At 41.0% G+C, this 23,176-nt stretch overlaps 1 protein-coding gene across 1 annotated transcript in view; it reads left to right on the top strand.

The window, feature by feature from the left end:
- LOC118816733 (serine/threonine-protein kinase MARK1-like) overlaps positions 1-23,176 on the top strand; it is a 96,297-nt gene that overhangs the window by 45,122 nt on the left and 27,999 nt on the right. The window contains exons 4-5 of the mRNA XM_036583292.1: positions 20,206-20,254; positions 21,952-22,017. Of these exons, the coding sequence (XP_036439185.1) occupies positions 20,206-20,254; positions 21,952-22,017 (115 nt within the window). The remainder of the gene's footprint in view (positions 1-20,205; positions 20,255-21,951; positions 22,018-23,176) is intronic.

The following is a 23,176-nucleotide window of genomic DNA, read 5'->3' as shown; positions in this document are numbered from 1 at the left end:
GCACTTTTGCAAAGATGGTTCTTCAGGGGTTCTTTAGTACAGAAAATGGTCCTATATAGAGCCATTAACACTCAAAAAACCCTCTACACACTTAAAAATGATGGTGCTTCAAGGGTTTTTTAGTAAAGAAAATGGTTCTGTGGAGAACCATGAACATGCAAAGAACTCTGCACACTCAAAAGAACTCTTTAATCATGCAAAAGTTTCTTTGAGCGTTCATAGTTCTTTATAGAGCCATTTTCTTTGCTGAAGTCCATTCCTGTTAAGTGTTCTGCAAGAGCTCTGGACTTTTAGCGCAGCTCAGATGTTTGTTGTTTGGAGCGTGCTCTTGGGACAGCAGGTTCATGTTCCTAAACAGACGGGTGAGGGAACAATGGAGTGTTAAAGGGCAGAACAGTCAGTGACCTGATCATAATTCGATTAAACATGTGTTCCTCTTACTGAAGACATGACCGATTGTGGAAAAACTCAGCCTTTGACGCTCAGCACTTGATTTTGTCAATAGGCCACATAGGTAAATCACAGTTTACACAGTTTTGAATGTGAGTATTTCATTTAAAGCTGTTAAGCTGGATTTTTATCAACCGTTTTGAACCCGAAGCCAGCACTGAACATACCTGAAGACATTTTCACGAGCTGCATCGTTATATTTCATTGTATAAAACGCTATGAAAAAGTGAGTACAGTGACTTTTCTTCAGGATTTTACACACTGTGGTACAGTAAGTCCAGTTAAAAGGGCCATTTATGCTCTCTTCGTAATGATATTCACGATATGCTCAGAAAAGCATAGTAAGACATACTTTTTTGACACAATAACGTTAAAATATTGCCATATTTCCCACCATAGACACACCAGCACATTCCCATTTCTTTCTATTAGTCAGTCACAGTATACATAATATTTTCAGTTGCCTAATTAAATAACAGGAAGTCAAATGAACATTAATAATTAATAGGCAACTGACTATTTAACACAATATGCCATGCATAATTGTGAGTTAAGGTTGCGGTTACCTTTGATGGACATCTAAAATGAAGTAATCATGCTCAAACTATTTAAACACTACGGCTTTAGAGGAAGAGATATACAGCTAACACACCAGCCATGTTTACATACAGCCTGACAATGCATTAATAATCCGACTAAGAGCTCAATCAGAATAGAATACGTCCATGTAAATGCCTCAGTCAGAATAGACTAGTCTGATTGAGGCTATTCAGAATACAGTGTCTATCCGACTGATCGAGGTGAGTAATCCTGTAAATAATCTGTTAAATAGAAGAATAATATCCGTGTAAACGCCTGTATCTGATTACATTCCCTATCGGAAAGTTGAAGTCCATTCTGATCATGTTCGTCACGTCATGGTGAAAGTTTATACCGTTCAACATGGCGGAGCAGAAACTGGTCTGCAGAGGAGACGAAGTTTATGCTCTGATCTTTAAAAGACGGCGGTGGGACGGACGTCCAGCTTATGTGTCTCAGAACACGGCGTCTTCCTCTCGGCCTTCTTTAATAAGGACACGTGAAGGACGTTTTCCTGAGTCTGACGTCATTTTAAAGTGATTAAAAACACAAGCACTGCTCACTGCTGCCCATCTCACTCTGACTGGACTCATGTGATGCTGGTTGTCATGGTAACGTCTACACTGAGTGGTTCTCTACACATGCGTGTAATTTTGGATCTGATTACTTGTAGTGAGCATGTAAACAGATTTTCATCGGATTGTTGAGTAGAGTGAGAATAAACACCTCAGTCTTCATCTATAATCGGAATGAATTCAGTCGGATTGGCTAAAATCTTTGCATGTAATACCCACTGCGTTGTTTGACAGGTCACTGTTTCATTGCACTTTGTTGTTTTTGTGTGGTAGTTTTTAAGGGGCTTGTAGAGGCTCTGCCCTGCACCCACATACAACTGCTCAGTTTCTGTATTTCTGTAATCTCCCCAGTTTCTTTAGAAATGCCACCCTTCTGTGTGTGTGTATGTGGTCACATGAAACCCTGGGTCTACCATCTGGCCCCTTTGGGCGATGTGCATGGCACCTGGCAGAAGATCACTTACCACTGCAAACAGAGCCTGAGTCCTAGTCACCGCACTGTGGACCTGTGCTTGGCCTCCAGCTGGGAAGAGCTTTCATTAAACAAAAATGTCATTCAGACTGTGATCAAACTGTACAGTACTCTGGGTAAAAGTCAGAGACCACCCTCCGTTTATACAACCTCCAGTCAAAACAGTCATAAGTCAGTATGTTATTAATTTTCAGGGGATGTTTCTGAGAAGATTAGATGGAATCCACTTGCGTGAGGAGAAAGTCAAAGAAGCAGGAGCTCCCAAAACTGGAAAGTTTTCAAGAAGACAGAAGATGGGATTCCAGAACTGTCCCAATCAGATAGACAGCTAGTAGAGAGTGAGGAGAAGAACTAGCTCCACCCACCCCAGAGTGCAGACCTTAACATCAGAAGGTTTGGGATTATTTGGATTAAGAGAAGCAGAACGATAATGATGAAGTATTATAAAACAGATAGTTCCGGTTCTAAAATCTGATTGGCTGAGCGGTTCGTTGTCAAATCCACGATATACGCATATCTATAACCACCTCACAGCAGCTGAACTGTGTATCACTGCATCACGGCACGAAAGAACCCTTGTGCTGTCAATGGAACAATCTCTGACTCTCATGCTGCTCACATGGACCACCGAGTGTACTGATGAAGTGAGAACCTGCTTTGTGTTTACACTGAGGGGCTGACAGCTTATGTTCTTATCTAGAACCAGGCTGGTCAGCTAGGCTAAAAGATAGCAAACATGCTAAACAGCTCCATCATTAATATCACAGGCCTGAATTAAAGCACTTGCAGTATGATTAACTGTAAAACTGCAGTATAAAGGTCTAAAAATGTCACTTTACGCAGTAAACAGCGATAGGCGACCGAACGGTCTCCTCATTCAGCCGTCCATGGTTGCTTGGTAACTATACCGTACTCTGAAGGAACTTCATTTCTTGGTGGAATATTTATGTTGATTATTATCAATAATACCTTAAAGTAGTTTCTGAGAAAATGTGCATTTTATCATATTCTATGTTGGAATGGAGTTTTAGGCACCTAAAAATACCCTTCCCATGGTAAAAGCACAGTAATGCACGGCCTCTTGTGGCTTATTGCTTTATTGTCATATTGCCCACCCCACATCAAACACACTAGCACTTTTCCAGTGTTTTCTGTGAGCCATGTTCACAATATACATCATATTATTGTCAGTTGCCTAATTAAATAACATCAGAGATGTGGATGTAGATGTAATCCACTTGCATGGCACATCTTAAGATTCCACTTCTAAGACTGAGCTTTGGAGATGTGACAAAAGATCCCAACAGATTTCTAAAGAAAAACTCCTGATAGGAATGGAAGCTGTAATATAAGCAAAGCTTCGACACGATAAATACATAAAAAAATATTTCACATTGACATTGTATTTAGTTGTTGAGGTCTCTGTGTAATTTTCTGTTAAATATGCCTTCTGTTTTTTTTCCTGACACAGGAAATCAATGTGATTAATTTGCACTTAAAAGTACATTAATGGTGGTCTGTGACTTTGCACAGTACTGTATAGTGTATCTTGGACAAATTCCTCAAGAAATCATCATCAGGAGGCACTGAGAGTTTTTTTTACATAGGATTTGCAAATAAATACTAAACAGTGACAGTTTTGAAGGTTTTGTGATCTTTGTGACTTTTACTTCTCCTCACATGGGAGGACAGTGTATAAAAAGGGTTACAATTCCTATGTTCACGATATTTATATGTAAAAACCCTCAAATTAAAGCTGAAATTATTCATTTAAGCATCAAAATCACTTTCATTTTAGACTACAAAGCCAAAATAACACAAAACGGCACCACTATTCACTCCATGACTGCATACATACTGTAAAACAAGACTATATACAGTTTTAACGTCCGCTATAAAGAATATTTGCATTTTTTAATGCTGTATTTTTAAGATACTGTTATCAGATTCCCCACTGTGAACCAAAACAGACTTATTCTTTTCCATAATTTACCACCAGTGTAAAAATGAACAGGCCATTAAGATGATGGGGGTTGTTGTATCGTTGACTGTGCCCTTCTGCGTTCACAGCTCTGTCTTTGTTGGGGTAGAAGACGGCAACATTTCCCTGTTATCATCCTCCGAGGTTTAGGAAATTCAGTGCTGGACTGCCACTTTGTTCTGCTCAAATCCCTCTCTGCGGCTTTAATCCTGCACGCAGCAGAGAATAATGATGAAATCCTGTCATAATACGCCAGGTAGCGGAGGTCAGACAGGACCAGAACGGGAACAGTGAATAAAGAATGAGGAAGTCGGTGAGTTTATCTGCATATGTATGTGTAACTTCCTCCGAAACCAGTCAGTTTGGTACTGTCTCCTGCTGTTGTCTACGTGCTGCATGTGTATTTTGACAGGGGTCTGAAGTAGAACCCAGCTACGCTCATTGTCCACTTACTATATAGGTGCACTTTGTAGTTCTACAGTTACAGACTGTAGTCCATCTGTTTCTCTGCATACTTTGTCACCCTGTTCTTCAGTGGTCAGGACCCCCATGGACCCTCACAGAGCAGGTACTATTTGGGTGGTGGATCATTCTCAGCACTGCAGTAACACTGACGTGGTGGTGGTGTGTTAGTGTGTGTTGCGCTGGTCTGAGTGGATCAGACACAGCAGTGCTGCTGGAGTTTTTAAACACCTCAGTGTCACTGCTGGACTGAGAATAGTCCACCAACCAAAAACATCCAGCCAACAACGTCCTGTGGGCAGCATCCTGTGACCACTGATGAAGGACTAGAAGATGACCAACACAAACTGTGCAGCAGCAGATGAGCTATCGTCTCTGACTTTACATCTACAAGGTGGACTGACAAGGTAGGAGTGTCTAATAGAGTGGACAGTGAGTGGACACAGTGTTTAAAAACTCCAGCAGCACTGCTGTGTCTGATCCACTCGTACCAGTGCAACACACACTAACACACCACCACCACATCAGTGTTACTGCAATGCTGAGAATGATCCACCATCCAAATAGTACCTGCTCTGTGAGGGTCCATGGGGGTCCTGACCACTGAAGAACAGGGTAAAAGGTTGCTAACAAAGTATGCAGAGAAACAGATGGACTACAGTCTGTAACTGTAGAACTACAAAGTGCACCTGTATAGTAAGTGGAGCTGATAAAATGGACGATGAGCGTAGAAACAAGGAGGTGGTCATAATGTTATGCCTGATCGGTGTATAAATATATGCAGTCTTAATGTGGGCTTTTATTAGCCGACTGTATATCAGTTGGTCCGTAGTTTGAAGCTGTATGTATCAGGCTGTGCCCCATTGCTGTGATGATTTAGCTTTTGCATCAGATTTCTGCCCTTACATGAATAGATCCAGCGTGCAGCTCCAACGTCTAGACCATCAGCTCCAGAGGAAAATTCACCGTCTTGCATGTTCTCAGCCCTGTCTGCAGTGCGCTGATGTTTTTAGGAATATCGTTCTAAAAATAGTCTCCTGTCTCCCACGGAGCGTCACGCCACCATAAGCCTTCTGCTTTCCAGTGTTCACCTCCTACAGCGACGCTGCCTTCAAACACACTGACAAGCTTGTGCAAACTCCGCCATGAGACTGCTAGTATTTGTAGAAGCGTTAAGTGACGATGAGGAGCACTTTATAGGTGAAACTTCAGTAACGTTTCAATCTTAGGCCAACATTAAATCGTTTCCGTGTGATGGCCAGTATGAAGATCCCATGGATTTATTGGTGTTGGCAAAAATCTCCGATAAAGCACCAAGTTGAAAGTTTTTATATTGCACCGGGAATTTTCCTGAAGAGTTGAAAGGTCGCCTGTTTTAGAGAGAATTAACCATTTTGTTTTGAATGTTTTTGTTCATAATTGTAAAACTCAGCATGCATTACAGCTGGAAATCCCTGTGGTGCCAACCAACCCTGGCTGCTAGCCCACCCCACCACTGTATGCAGTAACCTAGAGATTTAAGGCTAAAGGTCTCATCAGACTTCTTGTGGAGACGACATTCGCCTGGCTTCAGCGAACAATACGATGTAATTGCGGGGAAAATGAACAACCGCAGACGGCGCGGAGGCTTCATTCGCCGCGTCGCACACGTGGCAGCTGGGCGAACTCTGTGGGCGAAGACGCTACACGACAAAGCCTCTGATCTGGTCAGTAAAAAAAAAGGCGTGCCATTAAACAAAGATGGACAACTTTGAGGAGCTTCGGCTTTGGCAGACACACTAATATTTCTGTTAAATACTAACTAGCACTAAGCACCGAAACATACAGGTTATCTTATATTTAGGTTCTCAAGAGGACGAGGCTGAAGTTGGCTTCATATTCACCAGCTTCTCGTTTGAATTTCCCTGTTCCACCTTAAATGGTGACAGTATTCTGAACTCAAACACCGCCATCGTTAGAACTGTGAAAGAATCGTTTTCCAGCCGTCATGAAACGTATCATGAAATGTCGTAGCATCACGTGGAGCATCCGAGACAGGCAACACGAAACCTCAGAGAGTATGTGAGCTTGTGAGCCCTCGAGAATTTGGTTTCACAAGAAGTAAAATGAGGCCTTAATGAATATGAACAAGCTAGTTTTGGTGTACTTCTTACTCCAGTTATGCAAAAAGACATTAAGTTTTCTTTTTATCAAGTTTTTTAGCCTTTCATCCAGACAGAAAGAGACAGACCGAGGTGAAGCATCCAGAAAGCCTTGCTAACTTCAGTTTACTTGATCTGATGAGTTATAATCCATTCTCTCCCCTGTAATGATAACTTGAAGGCAGTTAGTACAGTTACACGGCAGTTAGACGTTCAGATTCCTACTAATAACATCAGCTGTCTATGTTCCTTCACAAGCTAGCGGAAACAGCACAACACACAACTGAGCAGCCTGAAGATGGGCTTGATAATCATTATCTAGAACTGGAACATCAGGGCCTGTGGCAAGTTGAATTTTCTTAGCTTTGTAAGGAAGAACATCTACTGAGCTCTCCTGGCTGTGGACACTGTTCCACTCCCACTTCAGGTCTCTTAATATGGTGGTGCCCAGGAACTCGAGTGACTCTGCAGTGGAAACCTCAAAGCCGTGGACGCTGAAGGGTGGTAGGGAGGGGGGCTCCTGTCTGAGGCCCACCACCTCTACAGTCGCAAACTAACAAAAGCAACAGCAAAGTGGAAGCTGTAGTTGCTAAAGTAGCTGTGGTTGAAACAAGAAGCATCATAGTAGTACGAGAGCGAGAGGCCTAGAGTCCAGCGAGAGCAGCAGTGGCTGCACGTCCCAACTCTACACTCTTAAAAAAGAAGATGATTCTTCAAGGGTTCTTTAGTAAAGAAAATGGTCCCATATAAGACCGTGAACAGTCAAATAACCCTTCCCATGATTAAATGGCTCTCTGCATCATGAAAAGTTCCTTCAGATTGATGGAGAATGTGCTGTAGATGCTTCTATATAGAACCTTTTTGGAAAGGGCTCAATATAGCACCAAAACGGTTCTTCTACTGTTACTATATTAAGCTTGGTACAATAGAAAAAACTATTTTGGTGCCATATATAACCATTTTTAAGAGCGTAGGTTTTCAGAATTTCACCCCACCTTCAGTGTATGTCATCGGGGGTGGTGCGGGGTGTTCCTTGTCTTTAAATCCCACTGTGGCATCGCTGTAAGACGTGATTTTCCGTGTTGACTAGACCGTCCCATAAAACCGTTTGACAATTCACAGTTGAAAATAGACAGAATCAGTCAGGAAAGCACTGTTTAATTAACAAAACTCATTTCTGACCTGGTGATAGCAGCCAAGATTATTAGCTCTCTAAAATTGGTAATTGTGTAGGTATGTTCGTATCGGCTGGTCTCACTGAATCTGCCACGTCTGTGAATAGAAATGAGCTCTGGCTTTTTGGAGCAGAAGTATGGCTGAAATACTAGCCCAGGCAATTTCCCTGGATACCTAGGACAAATGACCTAAAAATTACTGGACAGGTCATCTACAAAGTCCGTTTTGCAGGATTCAGCAAATCCTAATAGCTCTAACAGTCACAGGCAACATATGGTCAAGTGGAGCTAAGCAGAAGGTGCGACTGTAGTGCTATCAGTCAGACATCTTTCATTATTATTGCGTGACCTATTTATATTTCATCAAACTCAATTTCACAGCTAAATCGTAGTGGATTCAGTCACTTCTGCAGAAACGTAGATCATTTGAAGCAGAGAGAAACATTGCTGCTCAATGAAATGATGCACGTAGTCAGAAGCCCACCCGCTTTCCGTTTCAGCCAATGGCAGACGGCTGCCCGAGGGGGGGGATGCTCCTCTAATGGCTGCAGTTTTGCCCTTCTTGTGCCTGTCTCTCCCTATTAGCCCACCAGACAGCAACAGCCACAGTCACAGGCCTTGGGTGCTTTTGTTATGGTGGGATTTTGGCTCTGGGTGAGAGTGTCTGCCAAACGAATGCTTGTACATGACTGTAAAGTTACTTTCCCCTCTGCTCTGCTCATTGAGAAAAACTGATGGCTGACGAAACGAAGAGGGAGACTAAATGGAAGTAGTTTCCTCGTCACAGAGTCACATACACGACTCTACAGTTCCCAGAGGCCGTGGCTAGAGAATAAAGTGCTTTCACTCACGGATATTATATTATGATTGTTTTTCTGCTGCATATTCAAAAGGAAACCACCAGAACTTACGGTTCTACTTGTAGTTAATTGTCCACCTTCTCGACAGACAATTAGGATTGTCTCCAAAACCATGATTCATGATTTAATTGTCTTTTTGTTAGTGGTTTCAAGGTTAACAGGTTAATAAAGCAATAAATTATTCACAGCACTAGTTTTTAAACGCTGTTAATGCATTTTTCTAGTTCCATGTAAAGTGCTCTTTATAGGACCCAAAAGGTTCCTTCTATTGTTATGAAGAACGCTTTTGGTTCCTATCTAGAACCCTTTTCAAAAAAGGTTCTGTGTAGAACCAGTAAATTCTCCATCAATCTAAAGAACACTTTCATGACGCAGAGAACTCTTTTATCTGCAAAGCGTTCTTAGAATTTTCGTGGTTCTATAAAGAATCATTTTTTCTTAACTGTAACTTTCCTTAAAGAATCCAAAAGGGTTCTTCTATTGTGACAAGCTCGACATTGGAACAATAGAAGAATCCTTTTGGGTGCTATGTAGAACCCTTTTTCAGAAAAGGTTTTATGTTGAACCATCTACACCACATTCTCACCTTTCATGATGCAAAGAACCCTATAATCATGCAAAGGGTTCCTTGAGTGTTTGTGGTTCTATATAGAACCATTTTCTTTAGTAAAGAACCCTTGAAGAGCTCAAAAGGGTTCTTCTCTTGTAACAAGCTTGACATCATAATAGAAGAACGCTTTTTAAAAAGGTTCCATATAAAAACCATCTGCAGCACATGTTCTATCTATCTGAAAAACCATTTAATCATGCAAGGGCTTCTTTGAGTGTTCATGACTCTATAGAACTTTAATAAAAGTTTTTTTACTAAAGAACTCTTGAAGAACCATCTCTTTTGAGAGTGTAGAGTTGAAACGTGCAGCCACTGTTGCTCTCGCTGGACTCGAGCCCTTTCGCTCTCTTGGATACGTCCCATTTTCAACCACAGCTACTTTAGCAACTACAGCTTCCACTTTGCTGTTGCTTTTGTTAGTTTGCAACTGCAGAGGTGGTGGACTTCAGACAGAAGCCCCCCTTCCTACCACCCTTCAACGTCCACAGCTTTGAGGTTTCCACTGCAGAGTCACTCAAGTTCCTGGGCACCACCATATTAAGAGACCTGAAGTGGGAGTGGAACAGTGTCCACAGCCAGGAGAGCTCAGTAGATGTTCTTCCTTACAGAGCCGAGGAAATCCAACCCACCACAGGCCCTGATAATCCAGTTCTACGTAAGCCTTGTGTTCACTTTTAAAGTCTGAACAGATTATAAAGACTGGGCGTCTCACACTATCAGGCCGGTTTTTGCAGCAGATTGTTTTGAGCGACTGAAATATTGAGCCATCATGAGGCTAGAGGGTCAAAATTGATCATGCAGACACAAAGGCAAACCATTAGATTGGTCCAAAACACAATAACACTGCTTCGCTGTAATGGATGATGGAAAAGTACATTCATTCTTGAAGAGAAACTGTTGATCATATATAGAAGAATAAACCAGCATCACCTCAGAGGTTTCACCACAATATGTGAACCTCTGGTAAGCCTAAAGAACGGAAATAGCAGATTATGGTTTACTGAAACGTGAAAAACCTTGTGATGCGATGAAGATAAGATGAAGATAACATGCACCAGTGGGATGGGGAAGTGTGGGAAATGAGGAAAAGTAGATAAAAGAAACTGCTAATGACTTTTAAGTGTAGTCTCGTCTGTGAAATGTGGCCGGGCACGTATAGCATTGAAGCTTGCTCCCTTTAATAATGACGTCGCTGCCAGATGGCAGCAGCTGGATGAGTTCTGAAGTGTACACGAGAATCTGCTCAGATCCAGGCAGACGCCTTATTTAGTCTTTGTAATCCCCTGTGCTGTTTGAAACACAGCTGTGAATCGTATAAAACAGCATCTTAATTCAGCCTTTGTGCCACCCTGTCATTTAGTACTGAAGAACAGCTCATTTGTTGGTGGTCTTTGTATCAGGGGTGGCGTAAGGGGTGTGGCCACAGTGTTGGAGAGCTCAACGTTGGCTGCAGCCGATAGAACTGGGACCATTTATCAATTTCCTGATAATCATTATTTATTGAACGTTGCATAATAGGAACGCGTCTTTGTTTTCATTCGGTGTGCCGTTCCGTGATCTGAAACTCCAGTCCTGGTTTTACATGATGAAACTCCGTCAGAAACAGTGTATTTTTCTTAATGTTAGATTAATGTTTAGCCATCGTGAGGTATTTTCAATCTGATATTTATGGATGAAAAAGCAAATATGATATTAACGAACTGAAACTTTTGCTCTGATTCACATATTTATTAGACGCTGGTGGTGAAGGTGATGAAGAGGAAGAAAAAATAGATCCTTCGAGTAGTCACAGGGAGGAAGTTAGCTGTTTTAAGTTGCAAACCAGCCCACCATGGCGGGTGCGGGACAAAACACGCATGAAGAGAAATCTTGCGAATTAATGAACAGCCTTAAAAAATAATAACATATTAAATGATAACAGTAAAACAGTTAAAATGAATGACGTCATTCTAAAGAAACCGCCGATCAGCATACAAATTCCTGTAGATTACAGAGACAGCGGAGCCTTCAGTCTGACGGCCTCAGCTGCCCAGCAAAACGCCAAAAATAACCGTTCTGTGCTTTAATTCCTGCTCTTTGTTTACTGGGAATAAATGACGTTTGATGAAGTTACTCACAGTGAGCCTGATGACCAGGACTGCTGTGCTGTTTCAGCAGAGAATACTGTATTCGGGTCATTCTACAGAAACGTCCATTTTTGTGCCCTTAGCGTTTACAGATATATTACACTTCAACAAGTTAGGGTTACAATTTATTTATATTTTAAAATAAAACAGAAGTTATTTTAACAGTTACACCTTCTTGAGCCTCAATTTAGCAATACTGGTTTTAAATCAATCATATAGAATTCCAGGCACCACAGAAGAGCTCGTCCTCACAATCGTGTGTGAAGGCTGAGGCCACATTTTGGGGTAAAAAACATGTTTTTCTGTAATTTTAACTGTAATAATCTCTATATGACTATGAAATATATGATTTAGATGACACAAAGAAAACAAAAGCTAAATAAATATTATAAAATATATAATGGAAGTTGTTGTCCGCAGGAGTCGTGTCACTGGTGTTACTGCGTAACAAAGAATCTCTTATTTTGAAATAAAAGTCACACTGATGACATCACTCGACTTCCTTTTACCTGTTTCCTGAGGATCTGTGAAGAAAAGCACACGGTGAGTCCACTGTGTCTTTCAGTTATCAGAGATTTTCTCATTTAGCTCATGATTTCATATGAAGCTTTTAGCTGAAGTCACCGGTGTGACCGACTTTATTCTGAGGTAACTGTGAAAAAAATAGAATACAAATGGATTAAATTCCATATTTTAGTGGATAATCCATGACTGACAACATGTGGTTTGATGCTCTGTAGCAGTTACTTTGTAAAATGTATTGTTCATTAAAAATGTCTCAGGTGTTTCCTTTATTATGTGTAACACTAATGAGGATCAGTAACACCAGTGATTCCTATGGAGAGATAGAAGAGTGGACGTTTCTGTAGAATGACCCATTTGTGAATAGTCTGTGTCAGATATTGGATGTCAGTTTGCCTTAATGGAACTGAGCGGGACAAAACACTTCGATGGCGGGTGGGAGCAGGATAAATAATTCCGATTTTCTGTGGGAGCTGGATAAAATCTTGCACTAACTTCAGTTTGTTGATTTTTAATAATAATATTTATAATAATATAATAATATGTATTTATATAGCACTTTTCATGCCGGTGGCAGCTCAAAGTGCTTTGCAGACGTGTGATAAAACATAGTTCTACAAGAAATCATTAGTATTTATTTAGAATCAGAAGAAAATGAAAAAGATCAAATTAAAGATAAAAACCACAAGACATTCAGTTTTAATTAAATGCTGAGTTAAAGAGATATGTTTTTAGATGCTTCTTAAAAAGTGAGCTCTGAGCTTGACTGTCTAATAAAAGATGAATTGAACTTCACAGTTTAGAAGCAGAATAACTGATTGAGTCTCTCCATGTTTTCTGTATTTTACAGAGGGTGTTTGTAGAAGGTCAGTATCTGCAGATCTAAGATCATAAACAGACAGACAGTCTGTGATGTAAACGGAGCTTTAAGGTTATTTTGAGCTTTAAAAACTAGTAGCAGAGCTTTAAAATCTATCCTGAATGATACAGACAGTCAGTGCAGCTCTTTTAAAGCAGGACTGATCTGATGTCTCTGTGTTGTTTTTGTTAGGTTGCTGCTGCATTGTTGTAGAGGATGTACTGTTTTCTTAGGACGTCCAGTAAGAAGATCATTACAGTGATCAACTCTGCTGTAACAAATGCGTCGCTCTGAGACAGAAAAGGATGAACTTTAGTGAAATTTCTCAAATGATGAAAAGCTACTTTACTGACTGTGTTTACATGCAGATAAAACAGAGCTCAGAGTCTAAGATCACACCCAGGTTTCGTACTTCAGGTTTAGTATGTGAAGCTATAGAACCAATTTTCCCATAAAGCATCTTTTCTCTGAGTTTCCGTACCAACGATCAATATTTAAGTTTTTTCATGATTTAATCGTAGAAAATTGTAGAATTTTTATTTTCGTTTGTCTCACACATTCTAATTTTGGGCGAGTGAACATAAACAAAGATTTAATTAAGTAAATAAGAATACTTAAAACATCAGTCACGTTTTATTATCACTCCAATTAAACAGATCGGTTATTTGTTTTAAGCTCATACCGATCCAAATTGCTCTGAATGAGCAACAGTAAAGAAGTATGTGCACCTTTAATATAGTGATCTTTTTGAAGAAAGTGTGGACCCCCCTGCTGTATGGTTCTGCCCTTCTCAATGGAGTTGAGAGCCAAAGAAAGCAAAAATAATCACTGTGCACAAATACATTCTCTCTCTCTCTCTCTCTCTCTCTCTGTCTCTCTCTCTCTCTCTGTCTCTCTCTCCCTCTCTCTCTCTCTCTCTGTCTCTCTCTCCCTCTCTCTCCCTCTCTCTCTCTCTCTCTCTCTCTCTCTCTCTCTCTCTCTGAGGGTGCGTTCATTATCATGAAAGCCCTGCGTCTAATGACCGAACCTGCTGAGCCAGGACAGAAATATCCTCTGAAGTTTCTTTTAAATGTTTAGTGACATTTCATTAATTAAGAGGAATTTGGATGACTCGGTGCTCCTGGGTAGCTGTATGTAGGTCACTGGCACAGCCTGGACTCCAGCGTGTGTGTATAGGAGAGAGAGCCGGGGAGGTTTGTGCGCCCGCTGTATGTGTTTATCAGGGTCGACCTCTTTTTGTTCTATACCCATTGTGTGTGTTCATCATGCGAATGGAACGGTGTTTTTACTGACTTGGGCTGTCTAATTGTAAATTGTGTCCAATTAATAGACTGAAGATAGAAGTTTGGATGCCAGTGTAACTGTACATGGGTCAGTGACATCACATGCAGTTTTAGCGTCCAAGTCCATTGTTTTGCTGTAAAATAATTTAGTAAGTACTTGACGTCACATTACACTACAGTACATCCTTAATGGGAAAGCTCTTGCAGTGCATCCCATAAATAATCGTCAAATTAAATTATAAAACACGTTGAATAGATTCTTGTACATAAAAAAATGCATATCCTTCATTAGACAAAACCAAGCTCTGTGGAACACCTCGTTAAATGTATTTTACATATTTAAGGTTAAAGCATAATCAGTCATTGCTGATTGTCACTGCTTGTATGACTGAAAAGAGAGCGTTAAAAATGTATTTTGTGTGTTTTTATTCCAGGTGCTGTTGTTAATTTGAAAGGCTCTAATAACTGGCCTGCCACTTGCAGTGATTTCTAAATGTGAATCTTCAGAAAAAAGAGAATGTGATGCTGTGTGTGTGTGTGTGTGTGTGTGTGTGTGTGTGTGTGTGTGTGTGTGTGTTGTAAACAGCCTGTCATTCACATGACTCAGAGGGCTATTCATAGACTTGTACCCTGTAGCTTTGTTTGTGTTTGTGTGCGTTGGACGAGTTGCACTGCGCCGCGTCCACAAATGTGAAATGACTGTTACAGGGCTGGGCAATAAAGCGTTAACGATATTTATCGCGATATAACTTTCCTCGATAGAAGTATAAGAAATGTTCAATAAATGTTTGATATAATAGACGATTCTCACACTTCTACGTTCAGCGACAGCCCTTGTGGCGTTTTCTACTGCAAGGAAAGTGACACTACTCTGCTGTCGCCACAAGAGGGCGCACTTCAGAGTTTTTCAACATGATTAGAGAGGGAGGGGGTGATGAGTGAAATGAGTCGCCAAACATACTTTAGCAACGTCCGAAACGTGGAGTTATATATTCCCTGTCTGAGTGGAGTGACCGGTGATCTGTTCTCCTGTGACCGAGTGTGAGTGACGAGGTCAGTGGTGTAACTGTACTGTCCTACAGTGAACTCAGCTCTTTCCTTACATCCTAACCAGCTTTAGCAGCGTTAAATCACGTCTGATCCTCACAGCTAAAGCACTGTTACAGCGCACAGTCATATTTCAGTATTAGTGCTTTCCCAAGAAAGAAAAGTGAAAGAAAGAAGTGGGTTCATGTTAATTACAGCCCTGATTTAAACTAAAGTAAACTGAGGATGCTGTGAGGCATTGGAGAGTGGGTGAACGCTAGCTTCCTAGGCTAGCTGTTTCTAGCAGCTGGCTAACGTAAAGCAGCGCTCCGTCACTCACACAGCACAGAGAATTGATGATACTGTAGATCAAACAAGACATTTCAGTCTGAACGTAGCTAAAAGGAGGACTCTGTTTGTCTGGTGTGAGAGATTCACACTGCAGTTAATACTTTTACACAGAGAGCGTCAGATATATTGCAGTTCACCCCTCAAACTACTATGATAGTATAGAGAAACCCAGTCGTCTGCTAGCTGGTGTCTGAATACTGTGATGTGCTCTGACATGGATGTGGTAGGAGTGAGTCAGGAGAATGACCATATTTTAGATTCTTTATCAAGGTTTTTCAGCTGCTTGAAAAGATCAGAGCATTTCTGATCATTGACGTAACCTTGAGTCTTAGAATATTTACATTTTATTGAAATCTTCTCAAGATTATCTTAAAAAAAATACCATGAAGTGAGACAGTTAAGCAAATAAACAGAAAAGCCTATAATTAGCTGTGCTGTGTGAATGATTCACCTGCAAGACGCGACAGAAGCCGAGAGACGAGAGACACACAGACCTTTAATTAATAGTTTTCACTCCAGGCTTGGAGCCGCTGCACTGTACAGTTTAGTGTTTCTGCTGTTCTCACCTCGTTCAGCTCAAGAAGGGATTAATTAGCTAATAATATCAGGTATTTTAACCAGGAAACCACAGTTATGCAGTGCAGGGGTTTCAGGACTGGAGCTGAACTCTGAACTAACTGAACTAGCAAACTTACAGAATCACGTCTGTCGAAACACGACGTCGTTTTCCGGCCCACGACATTCAGTCTGATATTTAACGTTCATGTTTCTCCATTCGGACGTCATTTAAATCAGAAACAGAGAGTAAAATTATACCGGCTGTCTGCAGCTCCGTTGGGGCGACTGTTCATCTCTCGGCTGATAACATCAGCTAAAGTTATCTAAAGGCCAGCATTGATCACATCTGTGTTAATTAGCTGGTGTCGTTACCCTCCTATGATGACAGAGTGTACCTCCCCTTTATGAACACCATGGGATCCTTTACCCACCCTGACAAGAAGAGCCAGTGGGCTTCTGTGCTTTTAAATGCTCTAAAAGACCCTCCAGAATAGGGAGAGGAGCTGAGTAAGAGATTAATATATCAGGAAAACACATATTTGGTAGCTTTTAATCAGTAATTTTAGCCGTCTTTCACTTTTAGTTACGTTTGTGCGGAGCAGCAAAACCAGAAATACCGTCACAAATATGGCGGCAACAACAGAAAAATCCCGTGACTGAAACCGTAGGAGATTTGAAAATGGCTAAAGCGAATGAACCCTGTACTACTTGGTCAGATTTGCCGAGATTCTATCTTGACCGAATTGTTTGTGGATGGCTTTTTTAGGACGTATTTTGCAATGATGTCATTGCAGCTGTGTGTGTGTGTGTGTTCAGTTGCAGTGATGGAGTCTGCGAGTCTCCAGGCTCTGGAGCAGCGTCGTGTCGGAGAACGTGTAATTCCACTCCTTATCTGTGTACCGCAGGAATTAGAGCCCGCATCCCGCAGGATCCTGTTCCTCCACTGAGGCCTGATCCCTGCATGTTTTGTCACTAATCCCGTTCTGCTGATGAGCTGAGCCTACCAATCTTGGATCTCCACACTACAGCTCACTTAATGTTGGCTTCCTTCCGTGCTTTGGGCCAGGCTCGTTTTGGGCCAGCCTCTGAGTCAGCTCCCTGCTCACTTGAAGAGGCAGCATTCTCTGCATCTTTCTTAGGGATGCTGATTGCATAAGCAAGCAAATGTTCTAAGACTTGCGGAGGATAGTTTGATCTAAGGCTGCAATGACTGTTTGATAAATTTTCTCCCCCGATTTTCTCCCCATTTCCCCCCCGTCATGCAGTCCTGCCAAGCTGGGAGTCATTTCAAGTCACTGTATCTTTGCAGACTGAGACTCATTTGACCCCTGAACTCGTTTGGAAGAGAGCAGTTACTGCCAGTTCTGTTACATCAGCTAACAGACGCCTGCGTTGGCTAGCATTGCATTGAGTGATGCGGAGAGAGGGGAGGGCCATCCTGCCCACCCAGAGAGAGCGAGGCCAGCTATGCCCTCTTGGACTCATGACCAAGGATGGTTATGGCACCCTTGGGCCGATGTTTATTCAGTTGCACCATGTGGGAGGAACATTACCTATATACACAACATGTATTGCTTTATGCAAACATACGCGTGATGAAGGACCGGAGGATGACTAAACTGCAAACCATGCAGCAGCAGATGAGCTATCATCTCTGACTTTACATCTACAAGGTGGACTGACAAGGTAGGAGTGTCTAATAGAGTGGACAGTGAGTGGACACAGTGTTTAAAAGCTCCAGCAGCACTGCTGTGTCTGATCCACTCAGACCAGCACAACACAAACTACCAACACACCACCACCACATCAGTGTTACTGCAGTGCTGAGAATGATCCACCACCCAAAAAGTACCTGCTCTGTGAGGGTCCATGGGGGTCCTAACCACTGAAGAACAGGGTAAAAGGGGGCTAATAAAGTATGCAGAGAAACAGATGGACTACAGTCTGTAACTGTAGAACTACAAAGTGCACCTATATAGTAAGTGGAGCTGATAAAATGGACAATGAGCGTAGAAACAAGGAGGTGGTCAGAACGTTATGCCTGATCGGTGTTTATAGTATATCTAAAGAGCATCTAAATAAACTGCTTGCCATTTTGATGTCAGTGAAATGGCCTCTCGCTGTTGAAGCAGGTGATTCTTGGCCATGTTGAGCGACGAAACCCACCAGACTCTCCATGATCGTTAGATGTAGTGTTGTTCTAATTTGAGCGGATACCTCGCCCCGTGCAGTACAAAGAGGTTTTCCGCTGCTTCTGATTGGTAGCTAGCAGAACGAACAGACTGTGCCGACGTTAAGACAGACACAGCTGAGATCAGCACCCGCTCTGCTATAAAGTGGTTGTAGAATATGAACTGTGGTCACTCGCTGCACCGCTCGTCGCTGACACGTTCTAACAGCACCTGCAACCGCTTGTGTTCCCAGATTGGGTGGATTGGCATTTGATGTACCTTTCTGTAAAAATATTTATTTATCAATAAGGTATTTTTATTACCTTGTTGTATTGAAAATACGTTTTATTGAAACACACAAAAAAGCTAAATAAATTAATAGAACTTACACAATCACATCGAAAAGCAAACTAAAAACTCTCAAGCTTTTCTTATCCTTAGAGAATATTTGAATATTCAGTATAATATCTGATAGAATATTAAATGTGTTCATGCATACATATTTATATGGGTGTTTCTGCTGCTGTTTATGAGTTTCTGAGCTGTGATCAGGATGGTGAAATGAGATTTTCTGTGTATGTTTTTTTTTCTGTCATTTCTTAGACCAGGGGGGTCAAACTCAACCACTATTTTTATTAAATACTTCAATAATTCAGTAATTACATAATTCAAAAATAATTCTAAATAAAAGGTTTTAGGTAGTTCTTTTTAAAACTGCCTGTTTGATCTAGACACCAGGCATCTTTTCTGTTTGCGTAACCACTGGCCCAGAGATTGTTGTTGGGAGAAGGGGGTCAGAACGGATACTGTGTTGCAGTGCATGCTGGGGAGTGTTGTGCATCTAATGGTGAAATGAGCTAATAATAATAGATAATAATAGAGAGTTAAAATAATTTCTCAGGCCGAATAGGACTGTCTCACGGGCCAGACTTGGCCCGCGGGCCTTGTGTCATGTGCCATGAAACATGGGTCTTAGGCTACATTCACACAGCAGGTAAAAGTGGCCCAAATCTGATTTTCTCACCAAATCCGATTTTTTTTTTTGTTTGGCTGTTCACATTGTCTTTTAAATGTGATCTGTATGCGACATCAGTCTGAACAGATCAGCTCCTAAACCGACCCGCGTGAGTAAAAGAACAGAGCTTCACGGCTCATCCAGAGGTAAACAATCACGGCTGCCAGCGAACGCCAGTCGCTCCCGGAGGATCAGCTTCATCTTCACCAGCATCAAAGGAGCCATCATGAAGCTTCACTGACTGACAGCTGGGCTCATCACCCAGAATCTATTCCAGCTCACCGTAAAAAGGGCGCGGTCACTTCTTTGGCTCGCGTCCTCGGATTATTTAAACTTTGCTTTCAGACTTTAACTGTTCTCTGACGCTGCAGCCTCGTTCTCCTCCAGCCGCGTTCGGACATTTCTTTCAAAATCCCTTCAAACACGGAGGGTTTTGGACTAATCTCTTCTAATTTTTTGGTACAGAATCATCGGCCTAAATGTTTGAGTCTCAGCAGCGCAAAATTATCATGAGTGTTAAGTTGGATTGACGTAAAAGTTGCATGAATTGCAGTTCGGACTGAGTCGCATTGCCGCATTTAGGATACGGATCGGATTTCAGTACCACATATGAAAGCGTCTCAAATTGGAATTGAAAACGTCAGATTCAGTGTGTTTATCTGTTCAGACACAAATGACATGTCTGTGTTACATTTGAGGAAAAACATCGGATTTGAGCCACTTTTACCTGCTGTGTAAACGTAGCCTAAGCCTCATCATTTTGAGTTGGTTAATGGACAGTCCGGTTTTGTTTAGCAGAGGTCAGTGAAAATCAGCAGCACGGTTTTAAATGAGGTGTAAATATTTGTCTTGGTTTTTGAACGTGTGCTTGAGTGAGCATTAAGATGAAATGTCTTTGCCAAGTAGAATTGTTTCCACCCTTTATTGATGACCTTTCATTTCTGCCAGGAATGACCACAGTACTAATTTCTCACTGTTTCCTTCAACAGCTCTTTAGAGAAGTCCGAATAATGAAGATCTTAAATCATCCCAATATAGGTATGTGCCTTATTATTATATTTTATCTTAAAAAAGCCTGAAGTTGAGGTCTAATAAAAAATGTTGTAATACAGTGCTAATGAATGGCATATCACTGCTGTCGGAAGAAATCTCCATTTTTGTCGTTTTTCAGTTTTTGGCATAATCTGAAAATGTCTGTTGTCCTTTACATTGTGTGTAAATTTCATGACGAATGAACCAAAAGAATTGGCCCAAAATGACTTGGAAAAAAGTCTGGTTCCATTGACTTACATTAAAGTAAAGTAGGTTTTTTCCCTCTCCTGTAAAGTTACCATTTTGGGGAGGTTTTGTTCTGACAAGAGTTATATATTCTCTGCAATAACTCAGAGTTGGATCGTCTTACAGAATTACAATGTATATATTCACAATCCCAAGAACCGGCTCTTTCATTTGATGTGTATGATTTGTACACATTGGAGTTCAGGTTTGTGTTTAATATGAATTTACATAATTGTATTTCGTATTTTGTAGCTTACAGTCACAGTATATGGCTTATTTGAAGCCACATTTTCATTAGATATCCAAATATTTACATTACTCGTCTGTTTGTCTGGAAAGAAGAGAGTCACAGCTCTCATATTAAACCCACCTTTTGAATGCAGCTTATGAAATATGAGTTATGAAGTAAAGAACATGACGAAGTGTGTTGTGGAACCGTGGAGTTTAAGAGTTTAATTCTGAGCTGTTCATTAGTGATGGGCAGTGTGCTTCACTTTACTGAGTCTGTTCTCTCTGCTTGTTTAAGTGAATTGAGCCATGTAGGTTTTAATTTGATCCAGTATAACAATCTATTTACAGCTAAGAGTTTCTGAGATGCCCATGGCCTAAGTGACAAGATTAGATTATCAAAACTGTTTGTGTGTAGATGGAAAATTTGATTCATTAATTTTTGCAAATTGATTTCGTGACTCACTTTACCGTTAGAACCTGAAGCCTGCAATTTGCGGGCAAAAACGTGCGTCACTTCTAGTCTTCATAGCTTCAGAATGGCTTAAGCTACAGACCTGATACATATATCAGGACATTTAATAGACACGGCTCTGACCAGCTAGCGTGACGTCTTCAGGCTGCAACGTCAGCATCAGTGAGTAAGTCGGCTCAGAAAAATCTCCCAAAATCTTGATATTTTTGCTCTGTTTTTGCCCTTCATATTCCAACAAAGGGTTAAAACAGTGACGTGATTCAACATCAGATCACTCATCAGACTCTGCCTCACCATCCAGAGTGATTTCATCCACCTGTGACCGTCCATCAGCCAGAAATCCAGCTCCAAAATCACCCAAAACCCGCTCGCTACTATGACATCTCTACATTTTTAAACAAAGGGTTAAAATAGCGACATGATTCACACACCGGAACACTCAGAGGAACCTGCCATCACTAGCCAGAGTGAGAGAAACCAGCTCTAACAGCCCACAACCCAGAAATACAGCACAAACACACAGCCAGATCACTGTACAACCTGCTATTAGCTCTCTGCTTTAGCCTCCATATGGCAACAAAAGGGTTAAGTCACTCCAAAACAGCAGTTTGTTTGCCCAAAATGCCCATCACTGCTTAATCTCGTTATATTTACATTTTATGGAGGGATTAGTTTCCAGTATAGTTCTGTGTTCTACCACGTTCTCAGCTGCAGTGCTTTGTGTAATCATGTCTCCTGTTTCTTTCATTTGCAGTTAAGTTATTTGAAGTAATCGAGACGGAGAAGACGCTTTATTTAGTGATGGAATATGCCAGCGGAGGTGAGTTAATTAAATTATTATCTTAACTGAAGTCTGACAGCACTGTAAACAACGGGACGCAATAAACGTGTTTAGAATGAATTATTAAAACTAAGACTGAAACTTTATTTTAACAAGGTAACTTAAATCTCTACACTCTTAAATGATGCTGCTTCAAGGGTTCTTTAGTAGAGAAAATGGTTCTATATAGATATATGATCACTCAGAACCCTTTGTGTGATTAAAATGCTCTTTGCATCATGAAAGGGTTCTTCAGATTGATGGAAGATGTGCATAAATCTGAACCTTTTTGAAAAGCTTGACACTAACAAGAGAAGAACCCTTTTGGGTGCTATATGGAACCATTGTCAAAACGGTTCTATATAGAACCATATACAACACATTCTACATCAGTCTGAAGAACCTTTTCATGGTGCAAAGAACCTTTTAATCATGCGAAAGGTTATTTGAGTGCTCACGGTTCTATATAGAACCTTTTTGAACAGGGTTCTATACAGCACCCAAAAGCGTTCTTCTGTTGGTACAAGCTTGACACTGTAACAATAGAACAACGCTTTTGGGTGCTATATAGAACCAATTTCAAAACAGTTCTATATAGAACCATCTGCAGCACATTCTTTAGCGTTCTGAAGAACCTATCATGATGCAAAGAACCCTTTAATCATGCAAACGTTTCTTTGAGTGCTCACGGTTCTGTATAGAACCTTTTTGAAAAGGGTTCTATATGGCACCCAAAAGGGTTCTTCTTTAGTTACAAGCTTGACACCATAACAATAGAAGAACCCTTTTGGGTGCTTTATAGAGCCATTTTCAAAGTGGTTCTATATAGAACCCTCTATATGAGTGCTCATGGTTCCATATAGACCCACTTCTTTACTAAAGAACCTTTGAAGCACCATCTTTTTTAAGAGTGTAGATGAAACACTGTCAGAGCGCTGCTCAGATCTGGATCCAGCTGTTCCGTATGTGGTTCTGTTCTTTTTTTGGAAAGGGGGATGTGAGATGTGTAGAACTCCAGGAAAGTGCAGATTTCCTCAAAATCGCATTTTAAATGGGTTTTTAGTTGATGAAAATTAAACAACCGTTAATTTGCAGGTCACAAATGTAGTAAAATGAATTTTTTCTCATGCTTTTAATTTGACGCTCAGGTAAAACTGTC

The sequence above is a fragment of the Colossoma macropomum genome, unplaced genomic scaffold (assembly GCF_904425465.1).
Source record: "Colossoma macropomum unplaced genomic scaffold, Colossoma_macropomum, whole genome shotgun sequence".
NCBI lineage: Eukaryota > Metazoa > Chordata > Actinopteri > Characiformes > Serrasalmidae > Colossoma > Colossoma macropomum.
The sequence above is the reverse complement of the archived record's forward strand: the minus strand, read 5'-3'. Positions and strand labels throughout refer to the sequence as shown.